This window comes from Melospiza melodia, chromosome 20 (genome assembly GCF_035770615.1).
Source record: "Melospiza melodia melodia isolate bMelMel2 chromosome 20, bMelMel2.pri, whole genome shotgun sequence".
Lineage (NCBI taxonomy): Eukaryota > Metazoa > Chordata > Aves > Passeriformes > Passerellidae > Melospiza > Melospiza melodia.
In genome coordinates this window covers 4968409-4986349 of record NC_086213.1, presented here as the reverse complement: position 1 = coordinate 4986349, position 17941 = coordinate 4968409, and the positions used below count along the sequence as shown (strand labels likewise).

The window sequence follows — 17941 nt, the reverse complement described above, 5'->3', positions numbered from 1 at the left end:
CAGCAATGGGCAGTGCTGTGGCACAGCCCTGCAGGGAGCAGGATCCCACAGACTCACTCTGGATCCTGCTGGCTCACCCTGTGATCTCCAGCACCCATACAGGAGAAAATGCCACCATCAGGACCAGCCAAAAAAGTAACCAGTTCTTCCCAGTCTTTTAAATGTGAAGGTTCAAGGGGTGGGCAGGGGTGGTCTCCACCACAATATCCTTGCATATTCCTGTCAGTGCACACCCAGCCCCTTTGGAGCAGGCCCTGCAGCCTGGGGAAGGAGTTGTTTCCTTTCAGAGCTTTCCTAAGCTTTAAACCACACACAGAGGTAGCTTCTCTCATACAGGTACTGAACATCTGTGTACATCCTTCTGCTTTTTGCTGTTTCATTGCCCTCCTGGGAATGTGGTGTCTTTCCTGGCCTCTGCAAAGTCTGACAGGGCCTCTCTTTGCCCTGCAGATCAAGATGCTGACGGACAGGAAGCGGGAGCTGGAGCATCGCCTCAGTGCCATGATGGAGGAGAACGACCTGCTCCAGGGAACTGTGGAGGAGCTGCAGGACCGAGTCCTCATCCTGGAGAGACAAAGCCATGACAAGGACCTGCAGGTGAGGAGGCAGCAGTGAGACAGGGAGGGCATGGGGAGATGCAGTAAAAGTCATGATTTGGGGTAAAAATGGCCACAAACTGGGAGACAGGATAACTAGAGGAATGAATGGTAGCAAGCAAGGTCCTGGGTGTTCCCCAGGAAGACAGGTAACAGGAACATCAATGAGGCATCTTGGCAGCAAAGAGCAGCCTAGGAGGCAGATCTGAGCAAGGAAGTGGGGCAGGGTGCTGGGGAAATGAGATAAATGCAAAAATAATCAGAGGAGTCAGGTTACAGTTCATTTTATTTAATTTTTTAAGAGTAGAATTGGCTTCAAAAGGGGCTTCTCTAGATCCAGAGAAGCCCCTCTTGATCTCTGCTGTTCCAGAGGGCAGTCACTGGCCTCTTAGATCCCAGTGCTCAGGTGGTTTCCCAACAATCTCCATGGTGTTCACAGCCATGAATCACCAAATGTCACTCCCCAGAAAACAAGCTTGGCACCTCTTGGGCTTAGGGCAGAGCAAGGTTTTTCCATTTCACTTCTGTGGTTTACCAAGCACTGGATGCTCAGCTCTGCAAAACAACCCTGAATATTTTTTCCTAAAAGTATATTTGTAATTTTCTTTTTAAAAAATGTAGATAGCACTTTCTCTTTGGATCCACTTCCTGCTGTTTTGTTTTCAGCAAATTTCTTTACCTGAGTCCCAACTTCTTCACAATGTTCTCCATTTTAGTGCTGATTAATCTGCTATTTTTATCTTTCTGGGTATTCTGGATTCTAAACAGTGTCTAATGACACTTGGAGATTATTAAGCTCCAATAAACAGCAATACCAGCCAAGAGTACTTTCCTCCTGGCTGGAAACCCTGTTTTGTGTCACTCATTCCTCCCTCCCAGCTCCCTCACAAACCAAGAGATTGATCCAGTCCATATTGCCTCCATTAATATTTTTTTGTTTCCTTGATTTTCTTCCCAAGCTGCACCAAAGCCAGCTGGAGCTCCAGGAGGTGAGGCTGTCCTACCGACAGCTGCAGGGCAAGGTGGAGGAGCTCAGCGAGGAGAAAAGTCTCCAAAACCTCAACACAACCAGCACATCCCTGCTCTCTGAGATAGAGCAGAGCATGGAGGCAGAGGAGCTGGAGCAAGAACGAGAACAGGTATTTGCCCTCCAGCTCTGGGAAAGCCCACAGGCCTCTGGTCCCAGAACAAAAGGGAGTTTAATGTATTTGATCTGGATTTGGAGCTGGAAATTGGGATTGGGGTGTGCCATCAGCACCCTTTGACCATTTGAAAGTAAATCTCTGCATCCATTTCTAAATCAGCATGACAAATATTTGTGAGGGCTGGAAATCCCACACTGCACTTTGTGACCATGTTCACAGGGGTCCAAGGATGAGGGAAGAGATGGGGATCTGACTCCATGTTTTAGAAGGCTTGATTTATTATTTTATGATTTATATATAATATTATAACTATACTAAAAGAACAAAAGAAAGGATTTCATCAGAAGGCTGAAAGGATTTCATCAGAAGGCTGGCTAAGAATAGAAAAAGAAGGAATGATATCAAAGGTTTGTGCGTCGGACAGAGAGTCCAAGCCAGCTGACTGTGATTGGCCATTAATAGAAACAACTGCATGAGACCAATCACAGATGCACCTGTTGCATTCCCCAGCAGCAGATAACCATTCTTTACATTTTGTTCCTGAGGCCTCTTGGCTTCTCAGGAGAAAAAATCCTAAGGAAAGGATTTTTCATGAAAGATGTCTGTGACAGCACTTGGCCATGGAGGGAGGCTGTGCATGGTGCTGACGGCGCAGGCTAATGGCCGGCTCTGTTGTTGCAGCTGAGGCTGCAGCTGTGGGAGGCGTACTGCCAGGTGAGGTACCTCTGCTCCCACCTGCGGGGCAACGACAGCGCCGACTCGGCTGTGTCCACCGACTCCTCCATGGACGAGTCCTCAGAAACCTCCTCAGCCAAAGACGTGCCCGCCGGGAGCCTGCGCGCCGCGCTCAGCGAGCTCAAGAGACTCATCCAGAACGTGCTGGACGGGGCAGACTCCACGGTGAGTTGGTGGCACTGAGAGGCCTTGCCTTGGGCATGTCCCCTAGCCCAGAGCTTGCTGCAGGTGCTGCTGGATCCTGAAGGCCCTGATGTTCTCTGTGGCACAAGGCACGGCCCACTCTTTGTGTCTCAAATGGTCAGCCAAGAGCCAAGCACGTGGGGTTTCACCCTGAAGTGCTCAGACCACGTAAAGTTTCAAGCCCATACAGCTATCATTGGCCTGGGAGTCATTCTGGAAAATTAATAAAAGTAGGCTTACTTTGAGATTTTCAGTAAGTTAGAGTTTCAACGTGGATATATTGCAGGTTGTCTTACACATCACAGTTCAGTTCTTTCCTTTGAGATTTTCCTAACCTTGCTTTATTAGCAATAGTACCATAAAAACATCATAACCCCTATATTAGGAGGTTCCGTCCTTGTGAATGGTAATTGATAGAAATGTCTTGGCAGGAGCTGCCAAACTCAAATTCATGGCAGGTTAAGGGTTTTGCTGGCACAAGATGATGTCTGTAGGATGTGGTCCCCAGGCTGCTGGGCAGAGCGGGGCATGGAGGGACCACTCAGCATCCACAGAAGTGCAGAATTACAACAAAACACCTCACTTTTTGTTGTGGGTCAAATCAGGCCTGGTCCCATTCCCTACAAGTGGGTTGTATTGCCATTAGTGCTTATTTGGGGTGTTGTGGTGAGGAAAACAGTGTAACCCCTGCAGGGGGCTGTGAGGGAGTACTCACCCTCCTCACTTGAGTACCCATAGGCAGAGTACAGAGATGAAGTTGTATTTGTTAAATAAAACATAGAGAGTCCTGTAAAAGTCCACAAACAGACTGTAGCCACATGGGCTACCAAATGGGCAGTAGGTCTCTGTAAATTTGGTTTATGCCAAGCTCTGCATGCTCTTTGCATCATGTGTGGAAGCACTACCCTTGGTTGAGCACCCTTGGTTATGGAGGTACATGCAAACAAAAAGCTCTACCAAAGTCACATTCATATTTTCTTTTTCATTGCTTAGCACCCTCATCCCAAACTGGTACCAAATTAATACAATTGCCTCTTTTAAAGTGAAATCTGAGCAAGAGGTTTCTCTCCCGCTCTCAGAGCTCTCGGCGAAGCGACGACGACACCTTAGAGGAGCAGATCAGGAGAACCAGTGAGGATTCACGAGCCCTGAGGGAGTTAATGGAGGGAGAACGGGGGAAACTGAGGCAGAGTTTGGAGGAGCTGCAGCGACTGCACAGCCAGGTTAGCAACTCCCAAACATTTTACATGTGGTCTTGTAACAGCAGAGTTCATCCTCCAAGACACACCTTCCATCAAAGAGACCAACATGATCAATAACCCAGGATGATTTAGGACAAAATGGTTGGATGAGGGAGATTTGTTAAACCAAATGCAGAGGATTTAAGCATCCAGGATGAAAATTTCTGACAAATTGTCTGGGGCCCATCTGAAGCATCATCTCAAGCAGCCAGACTTCCTATAGGCCTTTCTCCCAGTCCACATTTTAGCCAGTCTGTTATTTAAATTCTCAGCAGAAGACCTCACAGTATGAGGCTTCTTGATATGGGGTACTGGAAACCCAAAGGTATCCAGTTCAGCTGACCTGAATTGCTGCACTGAGCCCTTGTGAAGGGTATGTGCACCATTCCATGGATATAAAGGTGCTGCTCTGCTCTGCACGGAGCAGGGCTTAACCTCTTCCACAGCAACATCACAAACCCTCAGAAAAGCAAGAGGATCCTAATTGTGGCCAGGCTGGCTCCAGGCAGCACCCCCGGGACCAGCTGAGGCAACCTCAACAGCAAGGAACGGTCACCCCAACACCAACTCTACACTCATTGCACCCCCACCCAGCATCATCTGTGTCTGAGCCCTGTGCCAAGAGCAGGAAATGGACACAGGCATCCAGAGAGGTGCTTGGCAGTCCTTGGCTCTGTGGGACAAGACTCCAGATGCTGGAAGGGATCTGGAGGCTGCAGCAGCAGCAGCAGCAACTGGACTGGAACATGGAATGAATACATGTCCTTAGCTGGTCTTCCCAGCAGTGCTGTATCACCCTTTGGAGAGTAAATAGGAAAACACAGCCCTGCTCAGAAAGTCAGCACAACCTGGGGTGTGACAGCCTTGTGTAGGGCTGTGGGAGCTCCCCCCAAAGGGAAGAGAGTGAGAGCATCATTAAATACCCTGGCAGTGGTGGCTGTGTGAGTGCAAGGGTGGGAAATGTCCTGCTTCCACAGCAGCTGATCAGGGCAGAGTGTGGGAGGGGAGCAGCCCTGGAGCCTGTCCTTCTCCTAGGACTGCTCCTCTCAGCAGTGTGGCCACCACAAGAGACACTTGTGAAGGTCCAGTCTTCTGCCCCCAGTGAGACATGAGCCAGCCCCTGCCCTGGCTGTGCTGCTGCAGTCCTGTGCACCACACACAGCTTCCCTTGCCCTTAAACACATCTGAGATGGAGGGGACAAGAGACAAGGGCTCGACCTCTGCAACCTGGGAGTGCTGACAGAAACCTTTAGAGACTTATTCACAGATTTGAGGCTTGTCTGATCTCCCCAAACTCTCCAGCCAGGAGGGACCAGAAGACCAGCCCTGGATTGCAAGTCTGGAACCCTGGGTCTGCTTTTAGAGGTCCCCAGCTACCAAAGCTCTGAATATTTAGTAAGCACAGGGAGGACTGCAGTTCTGTTTTCTTCTCACACCTCTGTGTGATGTGGAGAAAGATGAGGCATAGCTACAAATGCAGCAGCCATTACTCTCAGAGAGGAACTCCAGCCTCCCACAGCCAGTACATGTCTCCCACAGCTTTTGCCTGTTATCCAGCCTCACACTTGCTGCAGGTTAATAATTACTCTCACCACCTCTTTAAGAGGCAACACCATCTTCTGTTCAGTGCTACAGAAAATTGATGCATGTGGAAATCTGGTCCACCCGGGGGAAGCAGTGCTCTGCTGCCTCCTCATCCCTCTGTTCTGGCACTGGTATTGATACAATCAAAGGGGAGCTGCTTCTAAATGGCTTTTAGGATCTTGTGGCATCACACACATTCATTGCTCCTGCTCAAGAGCACAGTGAGCAGGTGGAAACAGGAGCCATCCCCTTCTCTGTCTACACTGAGAAGCTATTTCACACCTTCTGCCTGTTTATTTCCTTCCATTCTTACCTGAAGCCCAGACAGAACCAGTTAAAATCCCAAACCTATCCCCAAACACCATGTTTTGGGCCTCTGGATCCTCTGTCTCCTGGGATTTCTGTAGAAGTGCTCAGCACCTTTTACATCCCCCCATCACCACTGCTCTGTGTCACATCCTTGCTCTGAGGTGCTCCCCATGTGGGGCTGAGGGAGGGACAGCTCCCCAGTCCCCTGGCAGCCCCAGCACAGCCCCTCAATCCCCTGGCAGCCCCAGCACAGCCCCCTGGTCCCCTGGCAGCCCCAGCACAGCCCCTCAATCCCCTGGCAGCCTTGGCACAGCTCCCCAATCCCCTGGCAGCCCCAGCACAGCCCCCCAGTCCCGTGGGGAGTCTCTGCACAGACAGGGTGCAGTCACACCCTCCTCCCCCCGGCCCAGCCGTGCCTCACTAACAGCAGATCCTCCCACGCCCTGGATGTGATCAGCCCTTTTTGACTGTCTGCCCTCTATTTAAAGATTTCTTTGAAGATTCAAGCACTACTGAGCTGCATTTAGAGGCAGGAGGTGGGTCAAATGCTGGAGGGGTTTCCAGGTGGTGGAGTAGTGTAACAGAGCATGTGTGTGCCCTAGACAAAGAAATTAAATGTGTATGAAATACTGTGAAGCTGTGCTAATGCAATCCTTGCATGATTTCACACCCTATTAACTCACTCTGCACAGGACCAAAACCATAGATCATTTCTCAGACTATTAAAGACTCCAGACATATTTTAAAGTCTAATTAAAATTGTGAGATGTGCCAGTAACACCTTCCATGGCATGAAAGAGAATTTTCACATCCTTTGTCTACAGCTTCATATTACTTCAGAAGATGTAAGGATCCTTTCAAAAAATATTATTTGCTGGTAAATTATGTTAGCAATAATTTAACCCTGGAAAAGATCAGAATTATAACAAGCAGACTCAAGGGATGTGTACAAATTGCTTGGAGAGAGACAACATTTTAGCACTGATGCCATAGTGCCAGCAAAGTCACAGGTGGGTCCTGCCCTGCCCAGCTTTCAGTGCTGTTTCTGCACGTTGCTGAGGCCACCCTGGTGGCACATCTCGCTCAGGTCAGCATCCCAGAGTCACTCAGCACCTTTTAGGCACCAGCACTAACAGCCCCACTCAGCAGACACAGCTTTTTCTATGACCAGGGCATCTCTCAACCTGCAGGTTGGCCCATGTGGCTTTCCCCACACGCACACACACTTGTGCATGTTCCCGAGCAGCCCCGGGTTTCACAGGCTCCCTGTGCCCGCAGGTGACGCTGCTGAGTGTGGAGATGACGACGCTGAAGGAGGAGCGGGACCGGCTGCGCGGCGGGGCCGAGGACAAGGAGGCGAGCGAGCGGCTCCTGCAGGCCATCCGGGACCGCGACGAGGCCATCGCCAAGTGAGTGCCACCAGCGCCACAGCCAGCCTGGGCGGCACTTGATGGCAGGAGATGCCTCTGGAGTGGCTTTTCCTGCTCTCCACAGCAGCTCTGACAAAGTGCTGGTGTTGGGAAATGCTGCCAGGAGCCTGGGAGCAGGGCAGGAGATGCTAAAGGCAGAGCTGCCCACAGCTGGACTGGGGGCATTTAGGAGCATTCTGTGAGCCGTGTTTGTGCCATCCCTGGTGCTGGTGTGAGTCACAGTGAGGAGGAGAGGACTTCAGGAAGCTAAATGCAAACACTAGGTCTGCCCTATTTGTCAGTTTTTCTTCCTTTGCTATTCCAGACATACAGCCCCGCTTTCCTGACCATCCCCATTACAGCCTGCCTGGGCTTCTTCCCTAAGCCACTCCTCTGGTCACTCCTCTCCTTTCCTGTTCCAAGCTCTCTTTTTGCATCTCCAGTCCTGTAATTCTCTGGTTCTCCTTTTGGGATTCTCCCACTGCTTTGGCTCTTTATTTTGCCCATCCTCCTTACAGATCTGTGCAGTTCTGCTCCCCCATACCCCAAATCCCCCTTTCTCAGCTCTGTCCTTGGGCTTGCCAAAATGCCCCAAGGAGAGGGACAGACACCTTTACCCCTCTGTGCTCTGCTAGAAAGGATTCCTCTGATAATCCCTTCAACAAGCAGGTGGGCCAGGACACCACCAGTCCAGCTTCTTAGGGGAAAAGCCCTGGACAAGAGGAGGAGCAGGAGAGGGTTGCACCTCAGAGGGTGCAGGAGCTAAATCAGCCTGCAGCATCCCTTTTTGTAAGTGGCTGGATCGCCTGTGCTGCCCCTGCTGGGCTAGCTGACCACCAGACTGCCCCGGCTGTGCTCTGGAGCACCTCCCTCTGTTGGCAAGGAGCAGGAGCATCCCGGCTGCGTGCAGGGCGGCTGTGACGCTCCGGTGCCTGTGGGCTGCTGGCTCTGCCGTGGCCATGGCAACGCTGCCGCTGCCATCCCTCCTGGAAACATCCACCCAGCGGCGGGGAAGCGAACAAAAGGCTGCTCAGGTGCTCAGAGCACAGCCCGCAGTGCGAGGGCACGGCTTCCCCACTTCCCTGGGACCCTGCTGGACAAAGCAGCAGCATCTGGGGCTGGCTGTCCTGCAGTGCAGGAGCTGTGGGAATGAGGCACGAGTGAGGGGGATGAAGGAGCAGAGAGTGGCAGCAAGGGAAAGCAGACAAGAGCATCTTGTCACTGAAGTGAAAACATCCCTCCCAGACCGAGTGGGCTGGTTGCTGCCTGGGGAGGCTCGTGATTTTCTTCCCACCTCACAGCCCAAGGGTTAAGTTGCTTTTGTTCATCCCATCCCCCCCAAAAATGCTTAGCTCTGAACAGAAATAAAATCACTGCCCAAGGCAGACATCTGGTGTGGAAAATTTTTGCTTGAAGCTGAAGTTTGGCAACATGGGAAGCAATAGGAAAATAGGATCCTTTCAGAGGAAGTGTTAAGCAACCAGTACCTGGAATATAACACCTGGAAGTGTTAAGCAACCTTGGAATATTTCTGTTTGTATTCTAGTACCTGGAATATAAACACCAATTCCCAAATTGCTCTTCTGCAGGGGAGCACAAGGGAGCTATTACGAGACAAGGAATGAGCTACAGTTAATAAGATGCAGTTATTTCTCTTGAAAATGTTTGCAAGGAAAGATGGTTCCCAGCAAGTCATGTTACACTTTCCTATCACACAGCAATTAATTGAAAACTTAAGCTTTGTGCTCACCTGTGTGCTCCCAGCAGGATGAGCAGCATTTCCCAGCTTGGGCAGCTTAGGAAATTGCTCCATCCTGAAGGACAATTCCTTTCCACAAGAAAGGAGCAGCTGGAACATCTCAGCCACTGAGCATCTGGAGCTCTTTGGGTAACTTTGTCCATGGCATGACACACTCAATGGCCACCAAATGTCTGGGAAGAAATGCAGCAGAGGTGTTCCCAAGGGCTGGGACAACTCCACTGAAATTGGGAGCTTTCCTTAAAGTCTAACATTTAATTTAAATAATTTTGACTGCTTATCATTCCTGAAAAGTATATGCTGTGATAAGCTCTCTTCTTTCATTTCTTCCTTAGATCCTTCCTTCAGTCAAGTCCCAAGGGAAAGCAGAATTGTGCTCTTTAAGAGATTTTAATGTTTGTTTTATATTGCAATTTATCGATGGAGCAATCAGACACGAGTCATTTGATTTTTAGCACATATCATTTGTTTTCTATGCATGTAAACAGAAGGAGAATATAGATTCTACCTTGTTCTAGGTCTCCATTTTATTGGCACATCTTGCACATTATCCAGGCACACTATTACCTTACACAGCAGTGTATCTGAGTTTTTTCAGTATTCTTCACAGTGTGCATCTCAGAAGTCTGCTGGTTTTAAGGTAAAGATGTCAAAAGTTCTTCACTCAGATTAATAAATTGTTCAGATTACAACAGAGATGAACACCTTAGGATGTGGGGACTTGCCAGTGAAAGACATAAATTGTAGATTTGCTTGGATATGCCTGACTGTTTAGAAAGAAGGAGGTGCCATGCCTGGATTTCTGTCCCTGCAGGAAGAACGCGGTGGAGGTGGAGCTGACCAAGTGCAAGATTGACATGATGTCCCTCAACAGCCAACTCCTGGATGCCATCCAGCAGAAGGTGAACCTCTCGCAGCAGCTGGAGGCCTGGCAGGTGAGGCATGAGCCCACTGTCCCCCTCCTGTGGGTTGTGCTGTTCTCTGCCTCAGCACCCATGGATTGGGTGTTTGGGGGTGTTTGGGGGTTTTGGCTCTGCAGGAGCCAGCGATGCTCATGGGGTGCAGGGGGAGCTGCCCCTCCCTGCTCCAACCCTTTTGGCTGTGAGCAGTGAATTCTGCAGCTCTAAACTCATTGGAAATGGAGAAGCAGACTGTGCCTCACATGGGAAATGTGCATGTTGCTCTGCCCTGGGGTGGGGAGGGGTCTGTGCAAGAGGTGTCCCCAGGCAGGCACACCCTGGTACACGTGGGCACAGCATGTCTGTGCTTTTCCGTGATGGAGCAGAAGGGTGGGAGAACAAGCTTGTGCTGATTGTTGCTGCGCTGTTTGCATAAACTCTGAAGATCCATCAAGAAGGAGAAGCTAAAATTCCAGTTCTTCACCAAGGTGAAAAAACAAAGTCATGGCAGTTCCACAGTGCCCTGGAGATGCTCTGCTTGGGGTCAGTGGGGAAAACCCTTGTGAGCAGACAAAGCTGCCTCCTCCCAAAACCAGCACCAAGGGAGGGCTACTTCAGCAGAAAATAGAGCAGACTCAAGAGCAAAGGTCTGTGCCATTTATAGTGATTTGTTGCAGACCATGCAAGCCCCCAGCTCTACTAAAACCAGCCTGACCAATAGAAACCTTTCCTGTACAACCTCGCTCCTGTTTCAACTCCACTGTGTTTTCGTTTCTCTCTCTCTCTCTCTTTTTTGTTCCCTTTTCTTTTCTTTTCTTCTTTCTTTTCTTTTTCCTGCTTACAGTTTGCTTCCTCAGGGCTTTTTACTATCTGGCTCCTTTGGTTTCTGATCTAGTGGCCTTTCTCAGTTCCTGTACCAACAGCTTTAGTCGTACACCCCTCCTGCCTTTGAGGTGAGCTCCCCACACCCACCATCCCCTCTCCATCTGCTGCCACCATCACCCACATCCTCCTCTGCCCTCACCATCATCTGGCAAGAGGGGCCAGTGGGGGTCTCCATCACCCACCAATATTCTGCCCACCCCCCCCATCCCAGCAGCAGTCAGGGCAGCATCCTGCACCCCATGGTGAGGCTTTACCAGGGCACCACAGGCAAAGCCAGGCTGAGGTGCACATTTTATTAACCCTCTCTAGCCACATATTTAGTATATGGAAAGCTTCTTGAAAGACAGACTGGGATTTTGCTCTCAGCCTCATTGTCCAAGTGACATTCTGCTCTGCACAGGAGCTGTCTGGATCCACATTCAGTCTGGATGGGTGCTATAAAGTTAGGCCTACTTAGTGCTGGAATAAACCCAGCTTAGGGGTTAAGAACAGGTCCTGTTGCAGTAACACAGCAACCCCAGACCTGCTGCCATCAACTCTCTGAGCTGAGGCTCAGGCCACTTCATGGCAGTAAGTTGTCTCCAACATACTGACCTGAGGTGTTGCTACACAGCAGTAAAATCATTTCCAGCCACCTCCTGTCCCCTCAGCAGCAGCTCAGCCACAGAGGCACAAAACAAGTGGGGTGATTTATGTATTTTGGGGACTGTTTTTCAAAGGAATTTGCAGAAAAGTTTCTGATAAAATAGGATAAAAGTCTCTGCTTTAGCTGGGCATAATTGGACTCTTTAATCTGGTAACATTTTGCTTCTGCACACTGCTAGTCTGCATTTCACCAAGGGCTGTCAACAAGATGACAGTGTTCTCTAAGGACATAATCATACAGGCTGCAAAATAGGATTCAAGCAAAAAATCCTCCCCATCCAAGTGCTTTTCTCTCTGACTCACACATCTGACAGACAGGGATCCAATGCAGTGCTCTCTCAATAATGCATACTGTATTTTTATATATATATATGATATTTTTGTGTGTGTATATATATATATATAAATATACATATAAATCCTTCTCATCCCTTGTTGTATGGTCAACCAAGGACACAGATCTGCTATGCAGGAGCCTGGGTACTTACTTCATTTAGCAGAAGAGGTGCCTTCCAAATCCAAGTGCTGTACATTTTCACATGGCAGCTTCAGCTCTGGAAACCTGTCTCACTGATATTTCATACTGATGTTCACCTCAACCTCTTCAACTCTCCCTCTGCCTTTCCTCTCTCCAGCCCTGCTCTAAAAAGACCCAAAGCCTCCCCACTCTGTGTAGCTCTGCACCCTTCTGCTCCCACAGGGGAAGCCCCCACACTAAATTCAGGCCCAGGTCATGGCTATCAATCCTTTTCCCTACAGAAAATGCTGCAGCAAGAGATCAGCCATTATTAAGTTTGCAGTCCCAGCTGGCTGATTTGATTCCAATCCAGAGCAGCTGGGGCACCTGCTGGGCAATGGCAGCACCTTCCTTTCAGTCCTGGGGCTGCCCTGACAGCCTCCCCTCACCAGGTGCTGAATGAACAGCACTTCACCACTCCAGCCCATCCAGAGTATCCTGACAGTGTCCTCAGCCCTAGTCAGGGACCAGACTGCTGGGGAGTAGTTGATTCCTCCTGTGGGGCTAGTTTATGTACACACATTTTCACTAAGCTTAAATATTCAATTATAGGAGAAGCAATGGATCTGAAAGTTTAAAATCTGTAAAATTTATAGCCAGGTTTTCAAGAAACATGTTAGCACATTCTTAGTGGCAACAGAACTGGGTAATTATTTTGTATAAAGGAGCTTCACTGTGCAGCAAACATGGACGAAATCAGAGCATTCCTGGTACACCTGAAAAGCCACAGTTCATGTTGAGCTGTCAGTCAGAGCTCCCACTGCTGTGCTGGCTCTAGGGGAAGGAGGGGCTCTAAGGGACGAGCTCAGTTCTGTTTGGTGAGTCTGGTGCAAAGCCCAGGAGGGATCTGGTGGGCCCACACCTGCCCCAGCCCCTCAGCACCATCCCCAAAGCAGCCTCAGTGACAGTGGCCATGCAGCAGCTCTGCCACCCCTGCTGTCCCCAGGTGCACACAGACCTGCTCAGCACAGACCTCCATCCTTCTTCTGGCCTCTGCTTTCAGCTGCATTTGTTCTTATTTATTTCTCCCCAAAGGGGACATCTGCAGGCTGCAGAGGAACGCAGCTTAGGGGCGGCACAGAGTCTCAAGCAGGCACAGAGCTCCTGTGCCAGACCGCCTGAGCAATCTGTCCCTCAGAACTGTGTGATTGATCTTCCTCACTCCCTGAAAAGCCTCATGGCAGTGGGCACAGCTGAGCCTGCTGTGGGCTGGGGACACAGACCTGTCCCTGCTCCCTCATCCCTGCTCCATCTCATCACTGCACGTTCCATTCCCATTTCAGCCGCCCCGCCCCAGCTCCCCTTGGCATCAGCTGCCACTAACGGCCCTGTCCTGTCCCTCTGCTGCAGGATGACATGCACAGGGTCATTGACCAGCAGCTGATGGACAAACACCCGAAGGAATGGAGCCAGCTTGCTTATTCCTTCTCCAGTGGCGCCAGGCGGGGCGCCAGGCCCTCCCCCAGGCCGGAGCAGCAGGGGGACGAGCCCGGCGGGGCCGAAGGAAACCGGCTCTTCTCCTTCTTCAAGAAAAATTAATTTGAAAAAGAGAAAACTCTCCAACAATTCCTGCTTCAAGATGGGGAGTGGGGCAGCTGCCCAGATTGCTGATGGACCCAAGTCTGATCCACTGAGTAAAAAAGAAGGGGGCAAAGGAGTTAACCCTTGAGACTCTGCACTATTTACACCACACCTGGTCTGAACCAAATGTTTACATGAATTGGAGATTTGCAAATTGACAATGTGATTCTAGTAGAAAGAAATTTTTCTTGTTCTATACATGAAGTGATAAACTTCAGGGTATATTTTAGGCGCTTTGACACAGTCCAGTTTCTGCTGTGAAGAATTCTCTGATTGTCTTAAAAGCATTCTTATGCTGGAGAAGGAAATAAGCAGCCCCAAGACAGAGCAGTGCAGGGGATTGAGAACTTCTGTCACAGCGAGCAGAAGGGGAAGAAGAGAGCTGAATGCAAGAGGACAGAAGGGAGCCGTTTGTGCCACCCTGGCAGCTGTGACATCCTTCATCCATCCCACTGAGACTGGAGTCACTCTGGCCCCAGCAATACCATGTTTTGACAGATGTAGCTTTCTCCGTGGTGGAAGCTGAGCCCTCAGTGCAGCTCCTGCCTGGGCACCATCTCCCCTGGAGCTCTGCGTGGCCGTTCCCCCTCGCTGGGATCCAGGCTCCTCACAGCTCAGGGCAGGGGACAGATGGGTGCTGTCACTGTCCTCTCCAGCTCCCTCCTGTTACAGAGGTAAGAGTTGCAGGCTGTAGCTACACAGATTTCTCCCCAGGAGACTGACCATCTACAACAGATTACAGACTGGATAAAAGTTGTGCATGTTCAGTCCTGAGGCACCTGCTATTCCTCCAATGGCCAAAAGTAGTTTGGGGGCTTCAGCAAGTCACACACCTTTCCCCAAAGCCATACACATCTCCCAAGCAGAGTAAGAAAACTGGCATTTTAACTGGCTAGGCCCCCAAAAGCCTAACTGATAATTCACTGAAAGCCTACTCCCAATGATGTCAGTCAGTCTCTGACACTGGGTTGGCAGACTCCATCCTCAGAAAGCACACTGGCATCTGCCTTCACTGAAGCCAAAGGCTGTCAGGGTGTCTACAAAGCTCTGGAGAGCCTGCAGGTTACTCTGCCCTATGCAGTAATGGTGGCTATGGCCTGACAGAAAGGAGTTTTGTCCCTGCCTGAGGGTCAGTTTCTACTCAGCCCTTCAGTGAGCAGGTAGCCAAAGGTCCTTTGGATCAATGACCAGAGCCTGCTTTGCATGACTTGATCAGCAAGAGGGAACGTGGCTTTTTTGGTGTATTCCAGCAGACTGCAGTGCTGGAAATCCTGCAATACTCAAGTAGGGACCTGCCCTCTGCACTGGATGGGCACTTTACAGCTCTTCTATCAGTCTGCCATCATAAGCCAGTGAGGAGCACCAGGCTCAGTTCAGAGATGTCCTGCTGCTCTCATGCAATTTTCACACATTCTCCCAGCTCATAATACCCATGGGCAGGCCCCAGTTTGTTTCCTGCTGCTTTCAAAAGGCCACCACCTACACTGTCCCACAGCAGACAGAGCTGGCTGCTCCTTCAGCCCTGCCCTGCTCAGCAACTTCGGTGCTAACACACCATCCCACAGGGAGCTGCTATCTCTGCTCACAGGATCAAGCTTTCTGCTAGAACAGGTACCAGTCACCTTCTAAGCAGCAGGTAAGAGGCTGGTGGCTTGGGTTTTAGTGTTATTCAGCCTCCCTGTGGGATAGAACATCCATAATACCTCAGTACAAATAATCCTTTCTGCCTATGAAGATTTGAGCATTCCTGTATTTCCTTGTTACATGAAACCACCACACTGGTATGAGACCATGTTGCACTAAGGCAGCTCTGGGCTGCAAGGAGCAGAGTGCTCTGAGATTGGCCATGATAGTGAAGAGCTGAGTGGTGACACCCATCTACATGAAAGCAATGAACCCTGGACTGCAGAGCTGCTTCAGGAAATGCTTGGGCAAAGCCCCACCAATACAGCTTGATGCTTTTGGGGAAAGGCATCAGGAGCCTCACAGGCAGGGAAGGAAACTGAAACTTGGCCTCTCCTTTCTAGGCAGTGCTCAGCTGTTGAGTATCTGCTTGTAGCCACTTGTGCAAGCGAGGGGAAGGGCTGCAGTGCAGTGCCACATGTCCTCATCCTGCCATCCTGCCTCTACTGTGACTCTGGACAGGGCAGGGACACGAGGCACCTGCTCAGCATCTCCTGCTGCCAGGACTCAGTCACACCCTCATGCATTACCCCAGCCTTGGATCCCTGAAAAATGAGGCGTGGATGCCAGTGACACCTGTGACACAGTGACACCCATGACACAGTGACACCAGTGACACCAGTGACCACTGAGAACGATGCTCTATCAAGGAGAGCCACGTGAACACCTCGGTCCTCAGGGACCTTTCTTCTGCTGTCAATTGTCATTTCCCAGACCCCACCAGCTCTCTTCAAGCCACATGCCCACCATGTGTGGGGCTCTACCCCAGCGAGGATGAATGCATGGATGGATTGATGGATGGATGGATGCAGTCCTGAGGCAAGGGCCTTAAGTTTCCCCATGAAGATGCAGTAATGAGATGAAGAAAGGTGCCTTCTGCTATATTTGCTGAGGAAAGTGACTCAATCGGTTGCAGGGGTAGGCACAGCTCATCTCTTCATTTAATGAGAATCCTTAATCCCATTGCAATTTTATTTATTTAACAAGAGTGGCAGAAGAGATTGCAAGAGGAAAGTCTGCATGTTCTAAGGTGCCAGTTGGGTATGGTTTCTTCAAACAAGCCCCTTCACCCTAAAGACTTAGTTGCACTACTAAACCCAGAGATACAAGAGAACTGGGTGCAATGAACTGGACAACACACCAAAGGAGATCTCCTTGTGCTGAGCTGCTACTCCACAGGAACAGACACTGCCTTAACACAGCAGCTAGGTTTTGTCTTCTGTCTTGAAAAACCTCACCCGTATTTGTCACGTTGTGTTTGAACAATGTCCCGACTGCTTCACTCTGTGCTGTCATTAACTCACTCCCCTCCATCCTGTCACAGCCTGGAATCAGCCTTGCAGTGCTGGTTGGAAGACACTTCACGTGTGGCACTTGACTCTTCCAGGACACATCCACGGTGTAAAGGACACATCAGCTCCAGGAGATGAGATGGAGGAAGCACATTAATCCAGCAGGTACTCGGGATCCCAGAGGAGATTTAATGAGTGGGATCAGCAGCTCTAAACACAACCTTCAGCCTTGGTTTTGGGATAATGGTAAATAAAACAGTAGTGCTGCACAGTCACTGTTCAAATATTGCACAGAGAAGAGATGCCTGCTGAGATTAAGGTTACAAAGGACATTCCCACAGGTAACAGGTGACTCTTTGGGCAAACGTTTGTTACACCAGCCCGAGGGAAAAGGGATCAGTCTCCCCTTCCTAAACTCTGCAAGGGAAGCAACTGTAAACAAGGAACAAATGGAAATGAAAGGCAAGTCACTAGCACTTTATCTTCACACAAACTTAGATCAGCAACTTGCCATGGAGATGAACAGTAAATCAAAAAGTTACTGACAACAGAGTCATTTTGCAGAGAGAGCAGGAAGTGAGGCTGCAGGCAGGGCCACATGCACTTGTCCTACTTAGAATGGTAGATTCCAGATCTGCCTCTCCATCAGGCAAACTCTCTACTCCCCACTCGGCTATAAAAAGCAAGATTGTTTGAACCAAAAAGCCAAGAAAGGAAGTGTCTGGGTGCTGCAGCAATGATTCCCTTGGATTGAGAGGGAAAAAGCACACAGCAGGGACAAGCAGAAAGAATGTACCTATAGATATGTACATATACCACAGTGCTGTAATTTTTGTATGTAGCAGTCATGTAAATAAATGTATGGTTTTTATAAGATACATATTATAAAAATCTATAAAGGCATATTTTTAGTAAAAACAATGCTCTACTTCTTTTGTAAATAGTACTCTTCAGAATAAAACATCATTTATACAATACTGTCTCAGCTCTCACCACTTTACTGTGCCCAGCAGCAAAACAAGCTCATTTTTTGAACTGCCATTTAACAGCCAACAGCATCTTTGGTGCTGCATCAGCCCATGAAATTCAGCCAGGTAAAGCCCCTGTGCTGTGTGTGCTTGGGGGAGAAGGGGCCAGGGCAGAAACATTTGAAACATTTGCATCTCTTGATGCACAGGAACACCTGAAGGTGGGTAAATCATCCCACCTTCCAGCCACTGCTGTGCTCTACTGCCCTGGGATGGAGGCAGACTCAAACTGGAAGGAGTTTAGACAGCAGACACAGACAGTGACAAACAGCTGGCAGCAGCTGCAGCTCTGGCCATCCACACATCCCCAGGAGTCCTCTCCAGCTGCTCCTCCCAACGGGCACAGACACAGCCAAGGCACCTTCCCAGAGCAGCTTTCCATCTCTACCAGCCTGGGCAGGGCAAGGGGGTGCTGAGGGCACAGCCACAGCTGCAGTTCCTGCTCAGATT

At 49.8% G+C, this 17941-nt stretch overlaps 1 protein-coding gene across 3 annotated transcripts in view; it reads left to right on the top strand.

Moving 5' to 3' along the window:
* Positions 1-17438, top strand: part of BICDL1 (BICD family like cargo adaptor 1) — a 49534-nt gene extending 32096 nt beyond the window's left edge. The window contains exons 4-11 of one of the 3 annotated variants that reach the window (XR_010030144.1): positions 451-597; positions 1556-1735; positions 2423-2641; positions 3739-3882; positions 7072-7202; positions 9776-9896; positions 10705-10813; positions 13258-13365. Coding sequence is in view for 2 of the 3 variants with exons in the window: in XM_063173097.1 (XP_063029167.1) it covers positions 451-597; positions 1556-1735; positions 2423-2641; positions 3739-3882; positions 7072-7202; positions 9776-9896; positions 13258-13446 (1131 nt within the window). In the remaining variant the exon portion in view is untranslated. Of the gene's footprint in view, positions 1-450; positions 598-1555; positions 1736-2422; positions 2642-3738; positions 3883-7071; positions 7203-9775; positions 9897-10704; positions 10814-13257 lie in introns of all 3 variants that reach the window. The other 2 variants (XM_063173097.1, XM_063173096.1) reach the window with 2 other exon arrangements.
* Positions 17439-17941: the final 503 nt, after the last annotated feature.